This window comes from Ustilago hordei (assembly GCF_900519145.1).
Source record: "Ustilago hordei strain Uho2 genome assembly, contig: UHO2_contig_07, whole genome shotgun sequence".
Taxonomy (NCBI): Eukaryota; Fungi; Basidiomycota; class Ustilaginomycetes; order Ustilaginales; family Ustilaginaceae; genus Ustilago; species Ustilago hordei.
The window spans coordinates 940,860-968,664 of NW_024545289.1; the positions used below are offsets into that span (position 1 = coordinate 940,860).

General features: G+C 50.4%; 9 protein-coding genes across 9 annotated transcripts; 3 read left to right on the forward strand and 6 right to left on the reverse strand.

Annotated features, from left to right (window-relative positions):
- Positions 1–5,057: 5,057 nt before the first annotated feature.
- UHO2_04070 (uncharacterized protein) lies at positions 5,058–5,522 on the reverse strand (the record flags this gene model as incomplete). The annotated part of the gene is made up of 1 exon (XM_041560027.1): positions 5,058–5,522. The coding sequence occupies one exon, from the start codon at positions 5,520–5,522 to the stop codon at positions 5,058–5,060; it is 465 nt and encodes a 154-aa protein (XP_041415961.1).
- A 1,375-nt stretch (positions 5,523–6,897) lies between these two features.
- Positions 6,898–10,524, reverse strand: UHO2_04071 (uncharacterized protein; the record flags this gene model as incomplete). Its single annotated transcript, XM_041560028.1, has 1 exon — positions 6,898–10,524. The coding sequence occupies one exon, from the start codon at positions 10,522–10,524 to the stop codon at positions 6,898–6,900; it is 3,627 nt and encodes a 1,208-aa protein (XP_041415962.1).
- A 107-nt stretch (positions 10,525–10,631) lies between these two features.
- On the reverse strand, positions 10,632–12,056 carry UHO2_04072 (uncharacterized protein; the record flags this gene model as incomplete). Its single annotated transcript, XM_041560029.1, has 1 exon — positions 10,632–12,056. The coding sequence occupies one exon, from the start codon at positions 12,054–12,056 to the stop codon at positions 10,632–10,634; it is 1,425 nt and encodes a 474-aa protein (XP_041415963.1).
- A 1,809-nt stretch (positions 12,057–13,865) lies between these two features.
- On the reverse strand, positions 13,866–14,572 carry UHO2_04073 (uncharacterized protein; the record flags this gene model as incomplete). The annotated part of the gene is made up of 3 exons (XM_041560030.1): positions 13,866–13,964; positions 14,011–14,160; positions 14,324–14,572. 3 exons carry the CDS (start codon positions 14,570–14,572, stop codon positions 13,866–13,868), a joined length of 498 nt encoding a protein of 165 aa, XP_041415964.1.
- A 2,319-nt stretch (positions 14,573–16,891) lies between these two features.
- On the forward strand, positions 16,892–17,792 carry UHO2_04074 (uncharacterized protein; the record flags this gene model as incomplete). Its single annotated transcript, XM_041560031.1, has 2 exons — positions 16,892–17,163; positions 17,276–17,792. The coding sequence occupies 2 exons, from the start codon at positions 16,892–16,894 to the stop codon at positions 17,790–17,792; spliced, it is 789 nt and encodes a 262-aa protein (XP_041415965.1).
- Positions 17,793–18,057: 265 nt separating this feature from the next.
- Positions 18,058–19,101, reverse strand: UHO2_04075 (putative delta(24)-sterol c-methyltransferase (erg6); the record flags this gene model as incomplete). Its single annotated transcript, XM_041560032.1, has 1 exon — positions 18,058–19,101. One exon carries the CDS (start codon positions 19,099–19,101, stop codon positions 18,058–18,060), a length of 1,044 nt encoding a protein of 347 aa, XP_041415966.1.
- A 333-nt stretch (positions 19,102–19,434) lies between these two features.
- On the forward strand, positions 19,435–20,199 carry UHO2_04076 (uncharacterized protein; the record flags this gene model as incomplete). The annotated part of the gene is made up of 3 exons (XM_041560033.1): positions 19,435–19,565; positions 19,648–19,776; positions 19,860–20,199. The coding sequence occupies 3 exons, from the start codon at positions 19,435–19,437 to the stop codon at positions 20,197–20,199; spliced, it is 600 nt and encodes a 199-aa protein (XP_041415967.1).
- A 599-nt stretch (positions 20,200–20,798) lies between these two features.
- On the forward strand, positions 20,799–22,499 carry UHO2_04077 (uncharacterized protein; the record flags this gene model as incomplete). The annotated part of the gene is made up of 1 exon (XM_041560034.1): positions 20,799–22,499. The coding sequence occupies one exon, from the start codon at positions 20,799–20,801 to the stop codon at positions 22,497–22,499; it is 1,701 nt and encodes a 566-aa protein (XP_041415968.1).
- A 256-nt stretch (positions 22,500–22,755) lies between these two features.
- On the reverse strand, positions 22,756–26,727 carry UHO2_04078 (uncharacterized protein; the record flags this gene model as incomplete). Its single annotated transcript, XM_041560035.1, has 1 exon — positions 22,756–26,727. The coding sequence occupies one exon, from the start codon at positions 26,725–26,727 to the stop codon at positions 22,756–22,758; it is 3,972 nt and encodes a 1,323-aa protein (XP_041415969.1).
- Positions 26,728–27,805: the final 1,078 nt, after the last annotated feature.

The following is a 27,805-nucleotide window of genomic DNA, read 5'->3' on the forward strand; positions in this document are numbered from 1 at the left end:
CTCAGGAAAGACAGGAGGGACAAGGCTTGAAATGGAGAAGGTGCCTCCTTGGAGATCCCTGTGCAGTACTCGACGAGGAGGGTACCCTCTGGAGAGAGGGAGCAGGAGCAGTGTCACTGGCAATGCTGTGAAGAGGTATATAGTCCTACCTCCTCATCACAAATGGTCGAGTGGATCCTCATCCACTCTACTCATCAAACAAACTAGTATTACTTCAAGCAACAAGTATCATTAGTTCACAGTCAGTGTAGTAGTAATCAACAGATTGCTCCTCATCGAAGCATGTGTGTTGTATCACCATTTCCTGACATCCAAAGGCGGTTCTAGCAAACCAGTGGTCCGGATATCGATAGAACCGAAGGCAGTCATCCACTGTGGTCTGGGGATCACTTCAAGCGTTAGTCGACACACTGGACACTCATGTTGATGTCATCTATCCATACTCACACCAGACCATTGGTGTCAACATCAAGTTCACTTAGAGTCATATCGTAGTTTGATCATGCCGAGCTACCTCTGGATGGAGTGTCCACAGTGGTCAGTCGAAATCTGTCACAACATCAATACAACTACAGATTCCAACGAAAAAAGCGGCAGAGATGGTTCTGTCGCATATTACACTAGGAATCATAATACCACTAGTGCTGTCGCATAACTCGACAGAATCGGTGATAGTACTGATACTACTACTGATCTCAGGTTTCAGGCACGCGACCGCTGACAGCCACCTTGTGTTGTGCCAGTAAGGTGATTGTGGTTGTAAGCCACCTGTGAGACTGTGTATGGCCACCATCTTTCTGCAGTGTTGGTGTCAAACAGCATGCAGCATATGATCCTATGTAAGGTTTGGATAGCACACTCTGCAAATGCATTGTCAGTGTGTTGTTGCATTGGGGAGGCAGTGATCTTGATGCCAGAGGACAAGCAGAAGTTTCAGAAGGATGTTGTCCAGAGTTCACCTTGGTTGACCTGGATCTCTTTGATGTCACATCTGCTTGCCACATTGGTGGATTGGCATTGAGGGAGTTGATGAGTCTTGGAGACCCAGTATGACACCTCTGTGGCTGCGCAAGCCTTGTTGTGCAGTCCCCAAACCCAGATCATCATGGAGAATGCATCATGAATGGCAAGAACATAAGAAGACTGGGGGTTCTTGTGCAGTGGTCCCATGACATCCATGGACACAAGTTTGAGTGGTTGCTCAACAATGAGGGGGTGTGGTGGAGTTCTGGCTGTCACCTTGCTGCTTATGCATGTGTGGTAAAAGGCCTTTATTATTATTCTTGCTGAAATCTGTTGTAGAAGCCTTCTATGACTTTTCTTGCTCAAATATGTTGTAACTGATAACTATTGCAGATTTCAACTGACCACTGGGGACACTCTGCTCAGAGGTAGCTCAGCACAATCAATTAACCAATAGAAACTTTGTGAAGACACAAAGGCCTGGTGTGAATATGCTTGCACTGACACAAGTGTCCAGTGTGCCAACTGAGTGACTGAATGATCCCTGGACCACAGTGGACAACTGCCTTTGGTTTCTGATGATCAAGAGAGCCAGACCACAGTATGAACTGCCTTTGGTGTCAATCATTATCCAGACTGCAGTTAATACTGCCTTTGGATGAAGTCAATGGGTGGTGATACAACACACATGCTACAATAGAAGCAATGCTATGCAATTGCAACTTGTTGATGGAATACTAAGTATACTTGTTGTAAAGCGATAGCTAGTAATGTATGGTGTAGAGCAGATGAGGATCCACTCAATGGCTATGACGAGGAGCGTGGTTATATAACCATTCTCGCAATGCCGCCTGCGACACTGCTCCTCCTCCTCGTCCTTCCTATCCTTTCTATTCATCCTGCAATGCTGCTCGTTGGCACCGTGTCTCTCGCTTCCTGTGGATGGACAGTCCTCGCATTGTTTCATCATTGAAAGGGGCCATTCCCACCTCATCTGAGCAACAGTTCACACCCCCTTTCATCTCTCCCATCTATCAGCCCTGGGTTCATTACCAAGCAGGTCCCCTGCTTCATTGGGGTGGTGGACCCAGATGTATTTGCCACCCATCCATGATATTGACATCCTCTTGCTGGTTTCTGTGAGATCTGTTGTACAATCACAATACTACTGATTCCAGCAGGCTTTGCTTTAAGCTCCCACTCATACCAATTTGAGCGAGATCTGTTGTAGAGCATCTCTACTACCAATCTCGATGGATTTGGCTTTAGAACTCTTGTTTGGCCTGATCTGGCAATTCCTGTGCCACTCCTCATATGCTTCCAGATCCTCCTGCGCATCCGGTCCTATGACAGAAAGCCAGTTTGGCATCTTCCAGTAGCTCAAACTTCTTAAAACACTCCATGGGTTTTACCAATGATGTGAGTGGTTTGGCAATGCATGTGAAGTGGGCTATGAACCTCCAATAGAAGTTTGCGAAGCACAAGATTCATTGGATGTCATGTATCAATTCTGGCATTGGCCACTCCTTAACTGTTTGTACCTTCTCTGGATCCATTTCTATCCCTGTGGGTTTTATGATATACCCTAAGATTTCAATGGTGTCTGTGTGGAACTCACACTTTGACAGCTTGGCAAACAATTGGTGCTTCTTCAGGTGTGTCAGGATCTCAATGACATGTCTGATGTGCTCTTCTTCTGTATTGCTGAAGATTAGGAAGTCATCCAGATATACTACCACATATACCCTGATGATGTCACAGAAGATGTGGTTAATAAACAACTGAAAATGAGCTGGCACATTGGCTAGTCCAAAAGGCATGACCAGGTACTCATATAGTCTGAGTTGAGTACTGAATGCTGTTTTCCATTCATCCCCACTGGCGATGAATATCAGGTTGTATGCTGCCTTGAGATCTAACTTTGAGTAGATCTTTGCCTTGTGGAGTAGGAACAGTTGTTCTTCAATAAGTGGTAAGGGAGCATGGTTCTTGATGGTGATCTTTTTGAGGCCCTGGTAGTCCACACAGAGTTGTAAACCTCCATCTTTCTTGGGTACAAAAAGTACTGGAGATCATGCCAGACTCTTCAATGGCTGTATAAACCCTTTGGCCAGGTTCTCATCAAGGTACTTGTGTAACTCAGCCATCTCCTTAGGTCCTTTGAGATATAGCAGGCCCTGAGGCAGTTTACTGCCTTTGGATAGTTCTAGTCACAAGTTGTGCTCCATGTGAGGTGCTAATTTATCTGCCTCTACTTCATTGAACACTTCCTGTAGATGTTGGTATGGCTTCAGTATGTCCTTGGCTGTTACCAGTTTGTCTGCTTCTACCTCCATCTCCACACCTCAATTGTTGTCTGTGGGCACAAAGCCAAATGATGGGAGAGATGAGGGTGGTATGTCCAACAGCATGAACCCAATAGGGCCATCCTTGAGAGCTGCTTGGATTAGGTGTTCTGCTGATATGAATTCATATCTGTGGAGTTTGATAGGCTTGTAGTCTTTATCAGGGGGGACCCTATTAGCTGATCGTGGTTTCTTCCTGCCACCAGAATGGAATTCCGTTCTCCGAGCCCGGAGCATTTGGGAGTGAAAATGCTTATACTTCAGTGTTGTATGAATCAGGTACACCAGCTAAGGGACTAGCTGGTGTAGTGGCTTTGCTGCTCACTATGTTTCGGTTTGGTTACCCGATTCCTGACCCATGACACTTCCCATGCACAAGTTCCGACCCTTCTGTTCGGACCTCTTGTTCTTGCGCCCTGAACTCAAGCTGACCAGTGTCCCATCAGATGGTTGGTCTCAGCCTTCTAAGTTCTGTGAAGCCCAATATGAGGTCATAATCAGCAGTATTGGCTACTGACACTTCAACCATTCCTAAGTTATGGTTACCAATAGCTACTTGCACTGTGGCAGAGCTGTTGATGGCAAGTTGGTGTCCCATGACACTGTGTACAGATTGTTTTTTTGTGGGTTTTGTGTTTAACTGATACTTATGGACAAACAAATCTGAAACAATAGACAGGCCAGCACTGGTGTTGGCAAGGATACAAGCTGGGCAGTCTTGGACCATCCCAATTAACTTGAGTACTGCTTTACCTTTGCTGGCTGAGAAACAAAGCAAACATTCTTGATATGTACAGATGGATGGCAATGAGGATTGTAGAGCAATACATGCCATCAGTGCATTGTCCCACTGGCATTTCCCTCATCGTTTTCCTCATGATCCTCTTCAGGGTCCTCAGCAAAAGACATATGGGCGAGGTCAAGGCCTTCTTGGTTGACTGAGTAAGGGTCATGTGGTTCCTCCTCAGTCAGGTTGTTGTCTTCATGGCTTGTCTCTTCTTTGGGGTTATCTTCCATGGTTACCATGACCTTTAGACCACTAGGTCTGGGAGTTGATGACACAGCTGGTTTCCTGCTTGGGCAATCTCTTGCCCAGTGTCCTGTGCCTTTGCACCAATGGCATGTGTTGCCCTCTTGAGGCATAGTGTCCCATGGCCTTAGGTTCTGTGTCAGATGAGGAGGCAAGGGCTGGTTGCCGAATCAATACAGAGCTCTAGAAGTTACCAGTCCAGGTGGTCAGACTTGTGGTGACAGAGATGGTGTTGGCCCTGTGACTGGATTTGACCAGGGTGTAAGTGCACCAGGGTGCCTTGAGGTGGACTGTTGCATCACCATCTGTTGGTGGTCAATGTCTTCAACCTGCTGGTACCATTCCCAAATGCTTGCAGGTGGGTTCCACTCAAACTGCTCCTGTAGACTGTGTGTGAGGCTTCCTCTAAATAGGTCAATGACCAAGTCCTTATCTTCCATATTAACTTGGCCTTCAAGGTCCCTAAATCATTTGACATGGCAGGTAGCCATACCTGGTACATCACTTGTGAGTTGTATATTGAGAAGCTTATTGTATTCTTCCACTCTGGGATTACAAGCATTATACTACTCAGTAAATCGCTGTTTGAAGTACTGCCAGTTGTGGAATAGTCTTCCCTGCTGTTCACAATCAACTCTTATCTTGGAAATCCACCATTCACAAGCATTGCCTTCCAGCTGAGCACTGGTATGATGAATCATGCTCTTGTGATCAAAGACTCAGTTAAACATGAACCAGGCTTTGGCTTCAATCAGAAAGATCTCCACATCCCTCAGATTGAACTTTGGGAAAGGAGTAGCAAGTGATTTAGGTGGAGTAAGGGAAGTTTCCCTTGTAGCCATTGTATCATCCCCTTCCACATCCTTGGGTGTCCCCATAGAGGTTTGGTTGTACCTAGGCCTGGTAGGGATTGCATACTTTTCGTAGTTGGAGTAGAGTTGTCCGCTCTGGTCCATGAACGACATGGACCTTTGTGGTCTTGGAGCTGGGGTTGGGGTGCTGGGTTCCTCAATCATTGATTCTTCAACTTGATTCTGGTATTGGGCCTCCAAGCTTTCCAGTCTTATGCGGTGGTATTTGAGGTGTTCTCGATTCCTCGTCTGAATCCTTTCTACCCTCTCCTCGGCTCTTTTCAAGATCTTCATCATCTCCTCGAGTTTTTCCTGTAGAGTAGGCTCCGTCATCTTGGTGTGGGGCACAGCTTGAATGATCCACTCTAAATGTAAGCAGTCACATGCCTGAAACCAGATTGGGTGCTGTCAGGGGTCTCGCGCCTGAAACCCAGGTCGGTCTGTCGAGATACTCGGTGACTATCAAACTGTGCGACAGCTATTGTCTCGAGATACTCGGTGACTATCAAGTTGTGCAGTGACAGCAGGTGGCGTTTGTTGTATATACTATCGTAGGTTTCGGCTGACCTCTGTGGACACTCCGTTCAGGGGTAGCTCGGCACGATCAATATCAATGTTATGATGACACCAAGGTCTGGTGTGGGTGTTGATGATGATGAGGTTGATGGTGTTGGTGATGAGATTGGTGATGTCGATGATAATGAGGTTGATGGTGTTGATGATAAGATTGGTGATGTCAATGATAATGAGGTTGATGGTGTTGGTGATAAGGTTGGTGGCGTCAACACGAGTGTCCAGTGTGTTGACTTGATGCTTTGAAGTGATCCCCGGACCGCAGTGGACTACTGCCTTCGGTTCTATCTATATCCGGACCGCTAACCTGCTATGGGCGCCTTCGGATGTCAGGTAGTGGTGATACAACACACACACTACGATGAGGAGCAACCTTGATAGATTGCTGCTATGCTGACTGAAACTAATGTATACTTATGCTGAAGTGATAACTAGTTATGGTGAGTAGAGTGGATGGGGATCCACTCGACCTATGATGATGAGAAAGCATGGTTATATACCTCTTCACAGCATCGCCAGCGATGCTGCTCCTGCTCTCTCTCCAGAGAGTACTTTCTTCATCGAGTACTGCTCAGGGGCCTCTCCTGCTTGGCACCCCTGTGCCTCTTGAGTGGTGTCGACTCCTTCGACACTGCTCCTCCTCCTCATGACCTGTGTCGACTCCTTCGACACTGCTCCTCCTCCTCATGACCTGTGTCGACTTCCTGTCTCTCGAGCCCCTGAGTGGTAACCATCTGAGCTTGGTCCTCCTCATGGCTGCGCCTGCTCTTTGAGCTTGGTCCTCCTCGTGGCTGTGCCTGGTCCTCCTCGCATATGGGCTCAGTGCTCCTTTGCATGTGAATCCATAGGAGTCCATGGTCTCCATGGAGACTGCACTACGACCATGCTCTCTACTGGTATCGACTAGATCTTCGATACCTGTGCTCCGTCCATATGAACCAGTGACCCTCCTGCTTCTTGAGCATCCAGGCCCATGACACTACCCCCCTCTTAAGAGCCGAGCTCCGTCGAGGCATGCTCTGGTCTGGTTCATGCTGACTCCTCCTCTTCCTTGACAACATCGCCCCCGTCATCCTTCCTCCTTCTCTCAACGTCATCCTCCTCTCTCTACTCCTCCTGTTCTCTCTTCCTCTCTCTACTCCTCCTGTTCTCTCCTCCTTTCTCTACTTTGTCTACTCACTCGTCCCCCCTCCGACACCTCATACTCCTGGATGAGGTCGGGACAGTTGAGGTTCTCTACTGGTTCCCATGAAGCAGCTTCTTCTGAGTACCCTCTCCACAACACCTTGTACTCTGTAGTCCCATTGTGTGAACGCTTGTCGATGAGTGCTTCGACTTCGAAGTCGAGGTCCTCATCTGGAAGTGGTGGCATGGTGGGCTGTTCAGCACATTGAGGAAGAGAACTTGTTCTTGCTGGCTCGAGCATGGAGACATGGAACACATCATGCACCCTAAGGTTTGCTGGCAATGTGATTCGGTAAGCTCGACTTCCTACCCGTTCCTGAACTGGGTAGGGTCCTGCAAACCGGGTGTCTAACTTGGGTGTGGGTCTCCTTGTCTTCCAGTTTTGTCGGTTGATATAGACCATATCACCCACCTTAAACTCGATGTCCTTGTGCTTCCTGTTATACTGGTTTACTGATCTACGTTGTGCCTCTCTGATCTGCTCCTGGAGGTACTTGCAACGCTCCTTTCCATCCATGAGGTACTCGAAGCGACCTGGATCATTGACTCCTAGTCGTTGAGGGATGTCAGGATGAGCTTTGGGGTTCCATCCATAGCATGCAAAGAATGGTGAGACACCAATGCTGTTGTGGACCGTGTTGTTGTATACAAAGGCCGCAGTGACCAGCAGGTTGGCCCAGTCATTCTGCTCATAGTTGCAGTACATCCTGAGATATTGCTCTATGACCTGATTGACTCTCTCTGTCTGACCATCAGTTTGAGGATGGTAGGCCGTGCTAAGTGAGTGCTTCACACCCATTTGCTCTGCAAATGCCTTCCATGCTCCTGATATGAACTGCCTGCCTCGGTCTGAGACCATGTGATCTGGATATCCGAAGAGTCTAACCATGTGTCCATATAGCAATACTGCAGTCTGTTTGGCTGTGACTGTCTTATGGGTTGGAGCTAGTATGGCAAACTTGGTTAACCTGTCGACGATGACTAGGATAGAGTCATAGGTCTTGGAGTCATACTTCTTTGATGGTGGTAGTCCTTCAATGAAGTCGAGGGATATGGAGCCCCAGGGCCTGTCTGGGGTTGCTAGTGGCTGTAGCAAACCATATGGACGATGACGAGGAGCTTTGTACCTAGCACATACAGGACAACTTGCTACATAGTCTGCAATCCAAGCTGTCATGTTTGGCCACCAGTAATGTCGTTGAGCTGCCTTGATGGTAGCATCTCTTCCTACGTGTCCAGCAGTGATACCATCATGGCATTGGGTCATCACCATGAATCGCAGATGCTCTACAGAGAGAGACTGTCCATCTACCTCTTTGGCACTCCTTGAGTGTCGGTTGTTGGTCCTCCCTGGCATGATCACTTTGGGGATAACCAACCTTCCTCCACTGTACCATAGGTCATCCCTGACCTCGAAGGGCTTCTTCCTATGTATCTCCTGTAGCTCTTGGTCTAAGGGCTGGAAGATCTTGACCAGGTCTTTGAGACCTTTTGATGCTATGGACTCCATCGAGATCATGGGGGCCACTAGGAGCGAGTCATGGTCTGCTGTCTCCTTGAACACTCGAGGGGGCAGTAGTTGCCTCACATTGTGATCCTGCTCTTCACCAGCTGGTTGCATGTCTGTCCTTCTGGTGAGAGCATCGGGTTCACCACCTTTGTCTCCTGGTCGATACTGCAATATGAAGTCGAAGTCCGCTAGTAGTATGGCCCATCGAGCCTGTCGACCTGTGATGCGTCTCTGTGACTTGAAGTACTTGAGGGCTTCATGGTCAGTGAGGATGACCAGTTGGTTCGGTAGTCCAGCTAGCATGTGTCGCCACTGAGTGAGGCAGGCGACCACAGCTAGGAGCTCCTTATCATGGATCTCATAGTTCTTCTCGGCAGAAGACATCTTCCTAGAGTAGAAGGCCACTGGATGCCATCGTCCTTCATGTTCCTGCTTGAGTACTCCTGCTATAGCAAAGTCACTTGCATCAGTCTCCAACCTTGTTGGAAGGTGGTAGTCGAAGTGCTGAAGCACTCCTGCTGATGTGAAGGCCTGGATGAGCTTGTGGAAGGCCTGTTGGGCCTCCTCTGGTAGCTCGAACTTCTTGAACCGTTCTATAGGCTTTACCAGTGCTGTCAAGGGCTTGGCTATGCGAGCAAAGTGGGCTATGAACCTTCGATAGAAGTTGGCAAAACCCAGGAACCTCTGGATGTCATGGATTGACTCCGGCATTGGCCATTCCTTGACAGTGCGCACCTTTTCTGGGTCCATCTCTATGCCCGTTGGCTTGATGATGTACCCCAGGAACTCGACTGTCTTGGTGTGGAACTCACACTTCGACAGCTTAGCAAAGAGCCTGTTGCTCCTTAAGCGAGTGAGGACCTCGGTGACATGCTTCACATGTACCTCTTCAGTGTCACTGAAGATCAGGAAGTCATCTAAGTATACCACTACATATACTCCAATGATGTCTCGGAAGATGTCATTGATGAATGACTGGAAGTGAGCTGGAGCATTGGCTAGGCCAAAGGGCATCACTAGGTACTCATAGAGTCCCAACTGAGTGCCAAAAGCTGTCTTCCATTCATCTCCTTTAGCAATCTGGATGAGGTTGTATGCTGCTCTAAGGTCTAGCTTGGTATAGATCCTTGCCTTCCTGAGTAAGAACAGCTGCTCCTCGATGAGGGGCAATGGTGCCCTGTTCTTGACAGTGATCTCGTTGAGACCTCTGTAGTCCACACAGAGTCTGAGACCTCCATCCTTCTTTGGTACGAAGAGCACTGGTGATCGTGCCGGGCTCTTCGATGGTCTTATGAACCCCTTCTCGAGGTTCTCATCCAAGTACCTCCTCAACTCGGACATCTCCTTGGGTCCCTTAAGGTATAGGGGCCCTTGAGGTGGCTTCCCTCCTTCTATCAACTCGAGGTGGAGATCATGCTCGGTATGATGGGGCAGCTTGTCTGCTTCCACCTCATCAAACACATCTCGCAGGTGTTGGTATGGCTTTGGTATGTCTGCAGCCGTCACCACCTTATCTACCTCCACCTCCATCTCGACTCCTTTGTCTGCGCCTGTAGGTACAAAACCAAAGGCTGGGAGTGATGATGGTGGCTCCTCTAACAGCATGAACCCTATGGGTCCATCTTCCAGAGCTGCTCGTAGTATGCGCTCTGCTGAGACAAACTCGTTACCATGAAGGGTTGGTCTCCTCATGGTTAGGTCCCCTGCTCTTGCTGCTTCAGGGGGTCTCCTTGGGGGTCGGTCCTGCTCCTGAGTCTTGAACTCCAGCTGGCCCGTATCCCATTGTATGGTGGGTTTGAGCCTCCGTAACTCAGTGAACCCCAGGATGAGGTCATAGTCTGCAGTGTCGGCCACTGAAGCTTCGACCACACCCAGATTGTGTGTACCAATAGATACCTGCATGCTCGCAGAACTATTGATGGAGAGTTGGTGCCCGGTGACACCATGGATCGATCTTGTTTTTATGGGTTTTGTGGGTATTTGGTACTTACTAATGAAAGAATCTGAGACTATGGACAAACCAGCACCGGTATCAGCTAGTATCCGAGCAGGATGGTCTTGAACCATTCCAGAGAGCTCCAGTACTGCTTTGCCTCCACTGGTAGAGAAACATACTTGACAATCTTGATATATACAGAGTGATGGCGAGGAGGTTTGTAGAGCAATGCATGCCATCAGTGCATCACCCCACTGACATTTCCCTCATCGTCATCATCATTGTGCTCCTCCTCGTGATTGGGGTCCAAGGGTTGCTGGTATGAGCTGAGGTCCATGGCCTCGGGGTCACCCGTCTCAGTGCTGCCTGTGTGGCCATCTCCTGAGTCGGTGGCCTCCTCGAAGGGGTCTGCTGTGGTGACCATAACCTTTGGTCCCATGGGTCGAGAGCTAAGAGGGTCTACCCTCCTGCTGGGGCAGTCTCTGGCCCAATGGCCAATACCTTTGCATACATGACAGGTGTTGATACCTGATGGAGCAGGGCTTCCTTGCTTCGAGGGTTGGGTGGGATGATGAGGAAGGGGTCGGTTTAGGTTTTGTATAGTTGCTTGTGTAGTTGCTTGTGATGGTGATCGAGCTGGATAAGGTTGAGTGGGTTGTCGGATGGGGATCGAACTTTGATTTGGCCGAGACCCAGTTCTTAGTGGAGGTGACATGGCATTTGGGAGTGAGTGTCTAGCCGAGGACTGCTGTAGTAGCATCCTCTGTCGATCGATCTCCTCAACCTCTCGATACCACTCCCATCTCTTCCCAGGTGGATTCCTCTCAAACTTCTCCTGTATGCTGCGAGTGAGACTTCCTCTGAAGAGATCAATCACTAGCTCGTTGTCATCTAGGTTGACCTGTCCCTCCAAGTCTCTGAACCGCTCTACATGACGTGTGGCGGCACCAGGAGCATCACTTGTGAGTCTGAGAGCCAACAGCTTGTTGTATGCCTCCATCCTAGCATTGCGTGGGTTGAACTGCTCTGACAGTCGCTCTGTGAAGTAGTGCCAATCATTGAACAACCTTCCTTCTCTAGCTCTATCAATGCGGAGCTTGGAGGTCCACCACTCTCTTGCTGTCCCTTCCAGTTGAGCACCCATGTGATTGATCATCCTAGACTGCTCATACACCTGGTTGAACTTAAACCATGCTTCGGCTTCTAGAATGAAGATCTCCATGTCTCGGGGATTGAACTTTGGAAAGGGGGTGGCAATGGGCTTTGACCGGTTAAGCTCTGCCATGATGCTGGTATCCTCCTCGTGGTCCAGGGGGTAAGGATCCGTCCTAGTCCTGCTGTAGGGGTCCAGCTTAGTCTTGACATATCTTGGCCCAGTAGGTGAAGCATACTTCTCGTAGTTGATGTCCTCCTGCTCATCCAGGTTGAATGAGACTGTTCGTCTTGGTCGTGGAGCCGGAGTAGGAGTATGTGGGTCTCCTATCATAGACTCATCTCCTCCTCCTGCTTGGTCTTCCGAGTGAGAGAGGTCCATTGTCTCCTCCCTACCCAGCTGAGCTCGTTGTAGTCGTTCCTCTCGATGACCCTGCCTAGTAAGCTCTAGCTGAGCTTCCAATAGAGTGAGTAGTCTATCGAGCTTATTGTTGAGGTCTGGGTCCGTCATGGTGATCGTGAGGAGCTGCTTGAACGATCCACTCTAATGTCAGGGGTCTCGCGCCTGAAACCCAGGTCGGTCTGTCGAGATACTCGGTGACTATCAAACTGTGCGACAGCTATTGTCTCGAGATACTCGGTGACTATCAAGTTGTGCAGTGACAGCAGGTGGCGTTTGTTGTATATACTATCGTAGGTTTCGGCTGACCTCTGTGGACACTCCGTTCAGGGGTAGCTCGGCACGATCAATATCAATGTTATGATGACACCAAGGTCTGGTGTGGGTGTTGATGATGATGAGGTTGATGGTGTTGGTGATGAGATTGGTGATGTCGATGATAATGAGGTTGATGGTGTTGATGATAAGATTGGTGATGTCAATGATAATGAGGTTGATGGTGTTGGTGATAAGGTTGGTGGCGTCAACACGAGTGTCCAGTGTGTTGACTTGATGCTTTGAAGTGATCCCCGGACCGCAGTGGACTACTGCCTTCGGTTCTATCTATATCCGGACCGCTAACCTGCTATGGGCGCCTTCGGATGTCAGGTAGTGGTGATACAACACACACACTACGATGAGGAGCAACCTTGATAGATTGCTGCTATGCTGACTGAAACTAATGTATACTTATGCTGAAGTGATAACTAGTTATGGTGAGTAGAGTGGATGGGGATCCACTCGACCTATGATGATGAGAAAGCATGGTTATATACCTCTTCACAGCATCGCCAGCGATGCTGCTCCTGCTCTCTCTCCAGAGAGTACTTTCTTCATCGAGTACTGCTCAGGGGCCTCTCCTGCTTGGCACCCCTGTGCCTCTTGAGTGGTGTCGACTCCTTCGACACTGCTCCTCCTCCTCATGACCTGTGTCGACTCCTTCGACACTGCTCCTCCTCCTCATGACCTGTGTCGACTTCCTGTCTCTCGAGCCCCTGAGTGGTAACCATCTGAGCTTGGTCCTCCTCATGGCTGCGCCTGCTCTTTGAGCTTGGTCCTCCTCGTGGCTGTGCCTGGTCCTCCTCGCATATGGGCTCAGTGCTCCTTTGCATGTGAATCCATAGGAGTCCATGGTCTCCATGGAGACTGCACTACGACCATGCTCTCTACTGGTATCGACTAGATCTTCGATACCTGTGCTCCGTCCATATGAACCAGTGACCCTCCTGCTTCTTGAGCATCCAGGCCCATGACAGGTGCTTCCAGTTGTTTTTGGTGAGATCAACTGAGTAAGCTCTATTTGGTATGTTTTGATTGAAAGTAACCAGATGCTTGAGTTCTGGTAGGTTTTGGCTGACTGCCTTGAACACTCTGTTCAGAGGCTATGCAGCACATCCATAACATGTTGGTTTGAGAATGGTATAAGATACAACTCTCTAATACAGCACAAGTGTTTGTGGTGCTGCTGCTTGATGCTCTTGTTGTCACCTGGACCACAATAAGGTTATTGCCTACAGATGACAGGAGGTACTGGACTGCAGGCATTAGACACTGCCTTCAATAATTGACTGGACTGCAGATGTTGAGCAACACTGCCTACAGTGATGGACTTCTGACAGTGATACAACACACATGATTGAGAGGTTATTGCAAAGCCCTGCTATTGCAATGAAGCTAATCATAACTATGAGCAAGTAGATGTAAAGTAGAGTAAAATAATGATCCACTTATATGCTATGGTGAAGTGATAGTATTTATGTGTTTGAAGGGTGTTGCCTGCAACGCCACTCCTGCTCCTCTTGAGGAGTGTTGATCTCCTTGACACTGCCCTTCCTCCTCATAGTTCCCATGCCAGTCCCCTTGGCCCAGCTCCCTCTCCTCTCAATCCATGACCATTCTCTTGGCCCCTATCTGGTGGCCCTCCCTGACTGTGTGAACACCCTTATTGTCCCACTCCTGTCCATGCAGCCTCCCTTGTGACTGGTTCCATGTGATCATGAGCACATCCCCCTGTGTGGTAACCTACCACATGCTCCTGAGCTTGGTCCTCTTCTTGGCTGAACTTGGACCCTCTCTTTGCACATGAAACCTTTCCTGTTGTCCTAACCTTACCCTTGACAATGGAGACCTTCTCTACCAAGCCTCCTGTTGCTTCCCCATAACCCATCGGCCTGTTCTGTAATGATGAGAGCTTCTTGCAGCATGTTTGGTGAAATCAACCAGAAGCACACAATGTGGTTGTTGTCAGTGAAATCAACTGGAAACCTGTGATCTGGTGGATTTCACATTTTGTGTGCACAAGGCTCCCCATAACTCATTTCGGATCTTCCTGCGCAGACCCTATGACATGTCCAAGCGTCGCTCATACTGAACTTTTCCAAGATTTCTTTGATGTACCTGCTTTGATCAATTGAGAGTGTATGTGCTTCATGATCATACTTGATGTTCATGCTGATGATATGCAAAAAAAAATTCCCTTGATCTGTTATACAGAAGACACTAGATAGTTGTTGTCTGACAGACCTAACATGAGACATTGTTGTGCCAATGACAAGTAGATCATCTATGTATACAGCCAGCATTACCATGGTGTCTTTGGTTCCTCATATGTAGACACATGGCTCAGTATGGCAGCATTTAAAATCAAACACCTGTAACTGTTTGTCAAGGGCAGCATGCTAGAGGTGGCCTGCCTGCTTGAGACTGTAAAGTGCTTTCTTGAGGTGGTAATACATTCTGTTGTTCTCCTGTGTCTTGAATGTAGGGGGGATCCATACATGTACAACCTTGTCTATTTTCCTGTTCAGGAATGCAGTGCTCACGTCGAGCTGAGCGACGTACAATCAAGATGGGCCAATGCAGCAAGATCTCGGACCTTGCTTGGTCCTGCTCAATGCCACACTTCAACTCGAAAGGTCTCAGGAAAGTTGTGAGAGACCAATATACCTGTCAGGGGTCTCGCACCTGAAACCTGATATCTGTAGTAGAACCACATCTATTACAGATCCCATCGAGATATGTAGTAAAGTCCTGTGTATTATTATTTTGATCAAGATCTGTCATAGAAGGCCTCTATGACTTTTCTTGCTCTAATATGTGATAGTTGGTTTGCTATTGCAGGTTTCAACTGACCACTGTGGACATTCCATCCAGAGGTAGCTTGGCATGATCAATAACTGATGTGAACTGGTACTGACACCAAGGTCTGGTGCAACTGAGATTGTTGGTGGTGCTGACATGAGTGTCCAGTGTGTCGACTGAGTGCTTGAGGTGATCCCCAGACCACAGTGGACAACTGCCTTTGGTTCTATGATTGAGAGAGCCAGACTGCAGTAAGAACTGCCTTTGGTGTCAATCAATGTCAATGAGTGGTGATACAACACACACACTATGTTAGATGCAATGCTCTGCAATTGCAACTGTTGACAGAATACTAACTATACTTTCTGTGAAGCTATAACTAGCGATGTAAGGTGTAGAGTGGATGAGAATCCACTCACTTGCTATGATGAGGACCATGGCTTTATATTTACTCCTGCAATGTCATCTGCAACACTGCTCCTACCCAGGGAGGTTTCTTTGACACTGCTCCTCCCCCTCACCCCTCTTATCCTGTCCATCTGCCTCACAATGCAGTCCATTGACATCACTCCTCTCAACTTATGTGGATGGCAGAACTTATGCTGCTTCATCATTGACAGGAGCCCTTCCCACTTCATCTGGGTGGCAACTCACCTCCCTGTCTCATCTTGCCCACCTTTGTATTCCAAGTTCATTGTTGGGTTGGCCCCCTGTTTCATCAGGGTGGCAGACCCACTGTCCATGATGTCTTGTCCTGCTGTGACTTGTGAGAATCAGTGTGATCTCACCAGCTCTGGCAAGATCTATCCTACAATCAAGATACTACCAATTTTGGTGGGATTTGTAGTAACCTCCCACTTGTGCAGATTTGGGTGAGATCTGTCATAGAACCACTTCTACTACAGATCTCGATGAACTCTGCCATAACCCTTATTTTGCCCAATCCTATGATTCCTGTGCTCCTCTCATATGACATCTGTTCTTCCTGCTTCTGCACATCCAACCCTATGACAATACGCACCTCCAAGAGCCCCTTGATACTGTATATATATCTCAAGCCAAGAGTTGGAGTCTGCAACACTCTTTCTCTCAGGTCAATTGAGTATTGTTTTTCTGTTGCCAAGGCAGCAGTACAGTACTTTGACTTTGCACTGTCTACAGTTGTAATGAGTTGTGGATCGAGGTGGCATGCGAAAGTTGGCTGTGATTGTTGCTGATGTGGGAAGGGTTGAGGATGTGCCAAGGTGCTAGCCAACACGGGAGGTGTAAAGTGTTGATTAAGACTTGTTGAAAGAGTGAGAGGTTCTTTGGTTGAAAATAGCAATGCAATATGATGATGTAAGATGACATGAGACGATAAAAGAGGGATCGGGCGAGGCCGATCTTAGCAGAGATCGGGTTCAACACAAGATCGGGTTCAACACAAGATCGGGTTCAACACAGTCCTGCTCGTTGTCAGGCATGGTCAGTAGGGAGGATAGACCGGCATTTGGCATGTACCAGAGATGTATGTATATCAGGCTGGGAGCGCTAGGCTCTTAGCATGCTTCTTAGTCAATTGAGTATGTATCTTTCTGTCTTAAAGCAGCAGTGACATTGTACGGAGACTCTTCCCGATTGCTGGTTATGGGTAGGAAAACTTGTTTATATTTCAACATGTTTGGGTGCCGAGTAGCCGTCCAAGATAAACTTCTTGACTTGTGGTGCGCGATCCTCGTCGAACTTGCACCTGACTCTCACCACTACCATCTTCAGTGGATGAGTAAGCCTAGAGGCCATTCTGACAGGCCATTTTGACTCTGACTTGACAAGGTTCATGGTACAAGATGGGCAAGCTGAGCTTAGCGATGGTGGCAGCCATGTCGCTGGCCAATGGTATCGGCAAGGACGGTGGGCTGCCTTGGAGGTTGAAGGGAGAGATGGCATACTTCCGAAGCGTTACAAGCTACGTTGCTGAGGATGGAAGCAGGCAAGGAACTCGGAATGCTGTCATTATGGGAAGGAAGACGTGGGCAAGCATCCCTGCAAAGTTTCGACCACTAGCAGGCCGCTTGAACATTGTCATTAGCCGTACACAGAGCTCTAGGGACCTGGGAGTGTGAGTACAATCCGCTTTGTTCGTTCAGCGGACGAGTGCTTCTACATGTATTGAACGAGTTTGACTAACCCTCCCTGCTGGTTGATGTCATGCCTCGCACACGCTTTTGTAGGGACCCGGAATGGGAGGATGTTCGAGTATTCCCATCAGTCCAAGAGGCTTTAACGCATCTCTCTGCACCTCGCGAAGAAGAAAGGATCAATAGGATCTTTGTGATTGGAGGTGCACAACTCTACACGGACCTTCTCAATCTCGACTCGAGCTTGGCTACAGTGGACAAGCTATTGGTGACACGAATCCTTGCACCTCGATACGACTGCGATGTATTCTTCCCCGAATTTCGAACCGAAGCTCAGTACGAAGCTGATGCCGAACATGCCCGCAAGATCCTGTTACAATCAAGCAAGACGAGTGACAAAAGCTCATCCGATGAGCGACCGTCGAAGCTACTCAGTCAACAAGAGTGGACACCAGCCTCGACGGATTCATTGCGAGAGTATCTCGGCGATTCGTTCCCTTCTGCACTGGCCCACTGGTCGGATAGGGTAAGGAGCGAAGGCGAGACGTGGTACGAGTACCAGTTGTGGGAAAAGAGGGAAAAGAGGGAAAAGAGGGAAAAGAGGCATTGATATGTGAGAATGGCATGCGAATCAAGTCAATTTGCAAGCAATGTTTTCTTCTTCTACTTCTACAACAGGGTTCCGCGAAGCGACAGTGATAGTGTGAGCAGGCCAGAAGCGAGGAAAGTGTGTGTGTGTGTGTGTGTGTGTGTTAAGATGCAAGGAGATCTGATGGGAGTGCAGCGTGCGTGCCTGGCCGAGATGGTTAAGCAATGATATGAGAAAGGGATGCGGATCATGTCATGCACTTCTCTAGGTCAATAGGCCAAGACATTCACTTGCACTCGGGCTTGCGACAAACGAAGAGCATCATTGGTGTAAAGAGCTTGGTGCGGCCACCATCGACAAGAGCGTCGGCGGCAGTGACGAGTGATGCACCAACCGAGTGAGTACCCTGGGGTACGAGGCGAAGGGTTTCGAGAACCTTGACGGCACCCTGTGTGGCAGCACGACCGATCTTGGTCATACGTGCAACGGTAAAGTAATCCCAAACCGTCTGGCAGTGCCTCAAGCTACCGGCAATGGGGTAGTACCAAGGGATAGGGTCGTCGCGGTCGGCAAGGTCCTCCTCGTGAAGGATCTCGAAGCCGACCGTGGTGAGGGCATTGCGGGCATTCTTGATGGAGCGCATTTCGGGAATGCCATCACCGACTTCAATGCCGTGTGCAATGCGCTTGTGCTCGGGGTTACTGCCATCCCAGGCGTCAGTCATGCACCACTCGTAGACACCAAAGATTCCTCCAGGCTTGAGAACCTTGTGGATCTGAGCGTAGATGCCCTCGAAGTTGGGAGCGTGGCAGGTAGCCTCGATGGCATAGACGGCATCGAAACTGTTTTCGCCGAACTGCTCGTCGAGCTTCATGAAGTCAGCCTTGACGAACTCGACCTGAGCGGAGAGGCCGGCTTTGACGGTGTACTTGCGGGCACGCTGAACCTGGTACTCATTGTTGTTGAGACCAACGATGTTGACGTCGGCGAAACGGGCAATCTCACGAGCAGGACCACCGACACCGCATCCGACATCGAGGACGCGCATCTTGGGCTTAAGACCCATCTGGTGAGCGAGGTAGTGCTCGTGACGAGCGATGGCCTGCATAAAAGCCTCACCAGGGTAGTAGCGGGCAAAGTGGAAGTTCTGACCCCAACCGTACTCGTAAAGGTCGGTGGCGCCGTCATAGTAGCCGTTCACAACCGATGTGTACTCGGAGAGACGGTTGGCCATGTCGGTAGCGGAGTCATCCTTGGAGTCCTTCTGCCAGAACTTGGTGTAGTTGGCAATGCCGTCGTTATTGCGGACGTCGGTAGCGGCAGGAGCCATGTCTAAAGGTAGAGCAGCAGGGGATGAGGGGATGAGGGGATGAGGGGATGAGGGGATGAGAGAAGAGATAAAGCAAGGCGTACACAGACACACATCGCAGACAGGCCAACTAAGCGACCTAACAGGCACGACCGATTTTATCACGTGACACAACTAGAGGCAAAGTCCAAAATCAGCTGAGCTTGGCACAGCCCGATTTGGGATGATTTGGGATGATTGAAATCGCGATCGATCAGAAATGATGACAGTGGATGACAAAGCAAGGGTGGTGTGTGTTAGCCAAGCTTGTCCGACAGTCCGAGAAGATCCTTGTTTCTTTCCAGAACAACAACAATGACTCCAACCACAACAACGACAACGACAACGACGACGGCGACAACGACAACGACGACTACATTAGAAAGGAGAGAGCTCTTTGGCGGTGCGATCACGGTGGAGCTACCAAAAGGCTTCATTGACGCAAGGTGTGTGTGCTCTGGCTTGACTCCTGTGTTCTCTTGCTCTGACATGCGATTGTGTCTTACTTGTGTTGCTTGCGACCTACAGCGACTTTCGACAGGTACCGGATCATCAAGAGGTGCTCGTAAGGGATGACTCGGATGTCAGTCTCATTGTAGAGGTTCTGCAGCTAGCAAGAGACGAGGGAGCAGACGAGACTCTTGACAAGGCGCTCAGGTGAATAGTCAGGATTGCTTGCTTCACACCTCGATGGAAGGGAGCAGCTGACATGCCTTGCACCACCCATCAATGTACTACAGATTCCACTTCTCATCATTAGCGCACGACAACGCCGCAAGCAGCTCCACAGTTGACGAGACACAAGCGCCACCACAAGATGCTCAACCGCCGGCAACACCTGCACCCGCTCTGCTCACAGGAACTCAGCTGGTCAGCAAGTTCGGCAAAGCGTGCCAGCCCGAAGAGGCAGTGACAATCAGAGTGGCACTTTGGAGACTTGCTTCAAAGAACATCGATCTCGTACTGAGCCTCAACGAGCCAAGCAACTCGCAGCAACCCACACCGACCTCTGAAGCACAAGCCACCTTCCAGCTCGCAGCCCAGTCGCTCCAGATTCGAGATTGGAGTCTGTTCGCCTAGAGCATACATGGATGAGAGCATACATGGATGAGAGCATACATGGATGAGAGCAATGCAAGTCAACTGAAGTACATCCACCCCTGCATGTCGAGACATTCGCTTTGAGAGCATCGACGCCTAATCTTGACCATGTGCTACTTGACAAAGATGTTGCTGTTGGCCTGTTGCTGTTTGTGCGAGTGTGAAAGCTATCTGAATCAGCCTTTGATTACGCACTGAGTCTTGTTGGTCCAGACAGACAGATAGACAGATAGACAGATAGATAGATAGATAGATAGATAGATAGACAGACAGAGAGAGAGCTGCGATCACATTCATTCCTACCTTTCCAACCAACACGCAAAGCCAACACTTGGACCCATCTAGGTGCACTCCCACCACCATCCACCCATCCACATCTCAACGCTCCTCATTCTATGCCAATCCTTACTCACTCTTGGCGCCTAGAGGAGCATGAGATTCGCATCGCCGTAATCCTGAATGCACTACGACCAGATACTGTGCGCAGCAACACCTCCGAATGGCTCGCTCGCATCGATGAGCCTCGCCAGCAATTGGCTCCCTGAAACTGCGCTACTTGCCAGAGATAGCTATCGACCATGTCGCAATCCACTCCCACCGCTCTTACAAAACGCAAGGTCATGGCCCGCATGGATGCTGGTCCATCCGAATCTCCTTCCAGCTCTGTGACACCCAATCCTCGTCCTCGCATAGTCAGAGCGCAACATGGCTGTTCATCGCCCTCTCTCTCGACGCCGACAGCGAGTCGCCCCATTCCCGGAACTGGTCGAGCCCGTGTCGACATGTCTGCCTTTGCAAGCCCTTGGCCAGCTGCATCCAGCCCAGCCATGTCCCCTTGCATCTCCGGCCGGCCTCTCTCCGCTTCGTCAGCCGCATCGGCTACCATCACCGCTAGATTATCGAGAGCTTCTCCATCCCTACGCTCGACACCAACATTCCACGCCAGATCAGGCTCCATCGTCGGGTCCAGCGCATCTTCTTACAAACTTACAGAAGCAAGAACAGATGGTCCAGTCGATCCAAATCTCGCCCCACTACGCTCACCAAAGATCAGAGGTGCCAAGGGCAGTGTCGATCTGACCGTCTCGATGGCCATAGCATCAGCGAATGCAAGCGTGTTTGGCAGCTTACAGCTCGCTGATTCAGTATCGCTTACATCACCGGCGCCTGTAGCAGGAGCGGATGAGTCTCGTTTTCAGAAGCCGGCAACTCCATCTTCAGCGGTACCTGCTCGCCATCTTTTATCTCCACAACGATCGCAGGAAACCTTCCAAGGTGGCGCTCTCCTTCCCAAGAGTAGATCGCCTGAGCCAGTTTTGCCAGCTCCGTCACTGCCAAATCATGCTTCTTCTGGTTGGCTGCAATTGAGTCCTTCGAAGCAGGTTCCGACGCATCACTCATCCCAACTGGTCCTGTTGGATAGGCAAGCATCCATGGCTGTCCGCGTCTCGACTTCAGTTGCTGAGGAGAGACATAGTCTTGCCTCGAACAGCTTTTCGTCCTACTCAGCAAATGTGCCATTGTCTTGTTCGTCAGAAAGTCCACCTTCTCCCAGCCATGTGGCAGAGGCTGAAGAGGCACGAGTTCATCGCAAACTTCTCGACCTAGAGATTACCAACAAAAGTCTTATGGCCATCAACTCGGCACTTGAAGTGTCCAAGTTGAAGCAAGCCAAAGAAATCCGTCAACTCAAAAGGCGTCTCAGAGATGGCAGAGGTCTTCTTCTTGTTCCAGCCACTCGAGATTGCACGGCCACTGCAGGTTTGAGTGACGATGAGAATTTTGAGACAGACAGCGACCAGGATGACGATGGTTTGGTAAGAGATCATGTAGAACTGCAAGATGCATATCAGCGTTGTAAGAACTTGGTGGATGATATGCTTCAACGTGCTCGCAATGCTATCTTGCACGTACATCTCCAATCCCCAAACACCACAGCCAAAGTCTTACATCCCCTCGAAGTCCAAGAGAGACAACGCCAGCTTCAACAAGACCACAATACAGAGCCTCCTACCACCCTTCCTACCGATCCCTTGGAAACATCAATATCCTTCGATCAATCTATCCCAGATACCAGCACCAAGTTCGGCATGAGATCCACCTCATCTTTGGAATTCGCTGATACTAGTGACGAACAAGCTTGCTCGTCACATGTACTCCCCAACCAGGCCGAGATGTTAGAATCTACATGCAGCCTTGACGAGTGTCGTTCAAGTCGACATCCCAACTCACCGAAGCCTGCCAACGTTGCATCTCATGCCGACCTATCGATCGACTGAATACCATGTTCGAAATGGCCTCGTGTCAGTGCTCGTGATTGGTTTTGCAATGATACCCATTTTCCCATCTCGTCCCCGTGCAAAGCTTGGTCTATTCCTTTCACTGTGCTTCTCCCATTGGTTTCTTGTTGCAAGTTTGCAAGTCCTTCATGAGGTCAAGGTGACATTCAGACAAGTGCAACTCATTGCAATCGCTTGAGATCAGCATACACACCTCATCGTCGCTGGACACCAATGTTAACACTCGTGAATTGCATCAATCCGTCATGGATGCAACAGCAAGCACCTCTTGCACCACAACATCCAGCAACCCGTAAATCAAATGCTTGTTGAGTCTCTTATTCTGTAAAGCTGCAAACACCCTTCTTGTCCCCTTCCTTGCATTTTCCCTTCCCACAAAGTTGGCAGCCAGCTCTGGTATTAAAGTGGCCAGCTTAGCATTAGCATTCTCTCGCAATGCATCTTTCTCTGCAGCCGTCCTTGGCGGCGTCGGCTCTTTAAGTACTCCGTTGGGCCAAAGACTTGCCTTGAATGCTGTTAGGTAAGAGGTGATAGATGGAGGCGAGAGAGCCATCGACAAGGTTTCCCGGATTTTCCGTTCGACTGTTGAGCCAAACAGTTGCTGTAGAAGAATCACGATGGCTTGACGTCGAAGCCAGTTGTTCTTTTCATGCAGCTCGAATAATTCGGTAAAGAGATCACAGATGGGTTCGGTCCAGTAGGTAGTGCCTGCTCCCGCAGCTTCGCGAAGTTCGGCGGGGGTAGCATCTTTGTCCATCGCTTGGGAGACCGTGTCGATGTCAGCGATGCCTTGCACTAGCCTTGCTCCGGATTTGGTCTGTATTTGCGTTGAGAGACGTTGGACGACGACGTCGAGCATCGAGGGTCCCATGCCGATCAGGTCGTCAAGCCCTTCGGCAACTCCAGTCACGCCTTTGAATAAGGTCTTGACCAAACCACCGCCGCGGAATGCGGCGGATGACTGCTTGCCTGGCGTAGCTGCACTCGAGCTGCCGAGCGACGGAGAGGTAACAGCGTCGTCAGAAGCACGCGAGATCAGGCTCGGTATAGCTGACGTGGGCGTCTGGGACAGGAAAAGACGGAGCTCCTCGCTTTGGCAGGCCATTTTGAGCTTGACAAGAGCTTGCAAGTACTTCTCCAACGCTGCCTTTCTCGCGTCAACAAAAGGGGCGTGGACCAGACCGACCAGCCTCTTACCCGGAAAATCGGACTCAAGCGCCCGTACCTCAGCGAAGCGTTCCTTCAACGCTTGATGCAAAGACCAGAACTCTGAATATCTTCTCCCGACAATCCAGCCTCGTGCTGTTGGGACGACAGCTTCCTTACCTCTCGCGTAGCCGCCGGGCTTGCTCTCCTCCTGCTCCAAAATGCCAACTTCGATGAGATAGACTGCGTACTCCTTGCCCTCTTGATCGACCGAGATCATTGTGCCCTGTATGGAGACCTTTGTGTGACCCGGTACGAGCTGAGTGGCGGCCATTTGCTGTTCGAGTTGACTGCGCTGCCAGCGAATCTCTCGCGCTTCTCTTTGCACTGCTTGTATGGATTGGGCAAGAAGGCGCATCTCGCCACTTCTGGCACCGGTGAGCTCGGCTTTCCTTGCAAGGGCATCCAAGATGTCGGCTTGTGCCTCGAGCTTCTCTAGTTGGGCATCCATCTTTTGAATCTCCTGCCGCAGATTGAAGCCAGGCAGAGCGGTAAATGCGCCATTCGATACGCTGTCCTCAGCGACAAGTCGGACGTTGGAAGCGCCTGGCGTGTTCGGCTGGCTGGGAGAGTTTGAGCCTGACGATTGGGGATGTACTTCTTGGTCGCTCACGCGTCGGATCTTGTTGCCAGAATTGGCAGCGAGGGAGGCGAGGCCATTCGGACGCTTTCGTGTCTTGTCCAGGTCGTCATCAATGATGCTCTGAAGCACGCTTTGTAGTTCGTCCATCTTCTCAACGTGGATAAAGTCAGAGCTGTTGTCGCCTTGGTGGTCTTGGTGGTCGGTTTGACCGTCGTTGTCATCCATCTCGTCGAACAGAGGATCCTCTCTGAAAAGAGGCGTCCTTCCATCGGGACCTGCGTGCTGTGTTCGTCCACCGATGAGAATGTCAAGATTGTCTGACTTGGCGCTCGCTTTTGATCTGCTGCCGTTGAGGGAATCGCCGAAGAGATCGGCGTGCTTTGGTTCTGATCCCCTAGGCTTGTCTGTGCCAAAGAGGTCTGCATGTTCGACATTTGGCTTCGCTGGGCGAGCAGGTGGACGCTGCGGGGCTTGGCGCACATCCGCGTCCTTGGATTGCACAAACGGTTGCATGTCTGCACCGAGCGATGCGACACTCGAGGCGAGACCTGCAGCAAGATGAGGATTTGGAAGCAGATCCTGTGCTGCCTTGAGGAAAAGCTCGCTCTGGCGGAAGCTTGGCCAATCTTGCTCCTCCATCTCGTCGTACACTTGTCTCTGAGCTCGTAACACATCTCGTCTGACGCGCGAGACCTGTAGTGCTGTGATAGGAGCATCATCGGAGGACTTGAGGAACTGCTTTGCGCTGTCAACGTACAATCTAGAAACCTTGATAGCAGGCGAGGAGTAGTAAACACTGTCGAACATGCGAAGGGCTTCCTTAAGAGTCTGGATGGCCGAAAGAGAAGGCGGTGGAGCCTTGGCAGCGGCGTTGAGCTGTTCACGTTCAGCAGCTGGGTCGGCGTCTAGGTCTTCGAGAGGGTTCTTAAAAGACTCGACGAGAAGCCAGAACTGTACCAAGATGGATCTCTTACGGCGGTCCATGAACTCCATCAAGAAGGAAAGGCTGGAGGGGTTGAGCAGGATATCGTGCAGCTTGACACGAGAAGCATTCGGATCTGCACCGGCGGAAGCTTTGGCCGAGAGGGCAGGAAGACGCTTGTCAGATCCAAGCTGGGCGATCTTGTGCTCAGCAGCAGCATAAGCGGACTCGAGACGATGCAGATATGACTGGAGCTTTGCTCGGGAAGAGTTGGAGGACACGTCTGACAAGCGTTCTAGGTTTGTTTTTGTCTTTCTGATTTGGACAGCAATGTCATTCTTGGTTCTGCGAACTTCAAGGAGCGAAGTAGCATGTCGGATGGAACGTAGAAATGCGTCGAAAGACTTTTGATCTGGCTTCTTGGTGGCATGTGTCCATGGAAGGAGGTTTTTGGCATCAATGTCTACGAAGGGCACGCTTGCTGCTTGGCGCGGCTTTGCGGTCGATAGCGATTCTTGCCTGTCGAGAGCATCACGCAGCCTGCTGACGAGGATCTGCTCGTGAATGACGGCACCAGCCTTTTGCTCGAGGAGATGGTTGCAGAAGTCAGGGTCGCTGATGGACTCGATGGTAGCAAAGAGGATTGTGCAACTGAGCAACTCGCGAACGATGATGGCAACCGAGGTGCTCTCGCTTTCAGGATAGGGCAAGAGAGCATGAAGGAGGCGAGAGCTGATGGATCGGAGGAAAGCTTGCTCAGCGGGCTTGGTATGGAGACTGCTCATATCTCCCACCGCTGGATGGAGACGACCATTCTCGAACTTTCTGGCTAGGAAGAGGTCCGTCTGATCGCTTCCGAAGCTGGTGAGCTGAGCGTGTTCGGAGGAGCCGCGAAAGTCGGCTTGAGCCCTTCGAAAGGATTCAAGATGGGCAGTGATCTTGGGAATCAGCCGACGGACCACAAGGTCGGCAAGATCGATCCGTGTGGCGTGGGAAACAAGCTTGTCGAGTGCAGCGCGAATCGTCTGCTCAACTGCCTGCACGAATTCGGGCGCAGCATCCTCACGGCATGGCTCGAGCGAGCCAGTAGCTAGAGGAGTATGCCATTTGCAGACAAAGTCTCGAAGGATCAGCTGCACCACTTGGTCTATCACTCGCGCCACGGGAGCAGAGTCGGAGCCTTTCCGAGCCGAGCCGGAGGTGCCGTGTGGTTCGCGAGCCCATTGCAACCGTGTCCGTTGTGCTGACCATGCTGCCTGGCTTAAGAATGCCAGGCGCGGCAGAGATCCAAGGCCGCCCGGGGAGAGACGCTGGCGCTGTGTCGACTTGACATGTGCGACGTGGCAGGCCAAGAGGTAGCCTGCAAACAGCAGCAACGTCCACACAATGCTCAGCAGCAGAGATGCCCAGAGCAAGCTCGACCAGTGCCATCGCAGCAAAGAGCCGTCAAGTAGCAATGGCGGCACCACCATGAAAAGCGCAGCCAAAGTCACCATCTTGTAGCGTCCCAGTCGAGTCCAAGGCTGTACTGCTCTCCTCCTCTCAATCCCTGCCATCCCCTCCTTCCTCTCGAGCTCTGATGACCGGTTCGGAAGGGCCGATGCTGCGTCGAATCGCCTTACTGCGGCGAGAAGAACATACTACTAGGGCTTATCGCTGGATCCGATCGATCGCGCCGTCAAGCTCAAGTTGGCTAGCGTGGTGAAGATGAGGACGAGAGGAAGCGAGACCTTCAGGGTCCAAACGGCCATTATAAAAATTAAAAATAAAAGCCATTTTGGCAAGCGCAGCCCCTGACAGTGCACCAGTGTTGTGTGTGTGTGTGGGGGGGGGGGGGGGGGGCGTGACGCGAGAAGCGGATGGGCGCGTATCGGCTTGATCTCAAAGAGCAATTGCCAGGGCGAAGAGCTGCCATGCGGCTATTCCGATACTAACTCTCAAATCTGAGGCTGCTTGCCATCTCGAAAGACAGCTGCCGCACAGCGCTGTAGCATTCCTCTCCTCTGATCCAGGCATCAAGAAAGAGCATCGTGGGCAGGGAAATGATATTGGGTCGGCTTCGCCGAGCGCCAATGGCGAATTCAGCCCCCCCGTTCCCACGCTTTTTCACTTTCCAGAGTCACATCACTCTCTCACATCACTCTCTCACACCTGCACTTGTCACCTCTTGTTCGGCAGCGGCCCGACCGAAAGCCTTGGTCGTGGCCTTCGGAACCTCTCACGCCACAGAAAGTGGTAAGCATTTGCTGAGCTACTGTGGGCGTGGTGGGGATCACATGCTCCGGGCATCCAACGCCTCTCCTGTTAGCCTCAAGCCAACTCAAGTTTATCCATGCCGCTTGATTTCGAGGTGCCAGCCACGGCAGAGTGCTTGCGAGATTGCCAACCTCGAGTACCTATAGCCTTCGGCTCGACTCCGAAACGAGGCACCAAAGCCTTTGCACCTCTCATAATACAGCCTGGGAACAAGCGCGGCGCGCACTACGAAAGTTCAGGAGGATCACAATTGTGGCCCTCAGAGGCGCCCTGAGAGGTGCCCTGAGAGGTGCCCTGTTGAGTAGCAGAACGACAGGC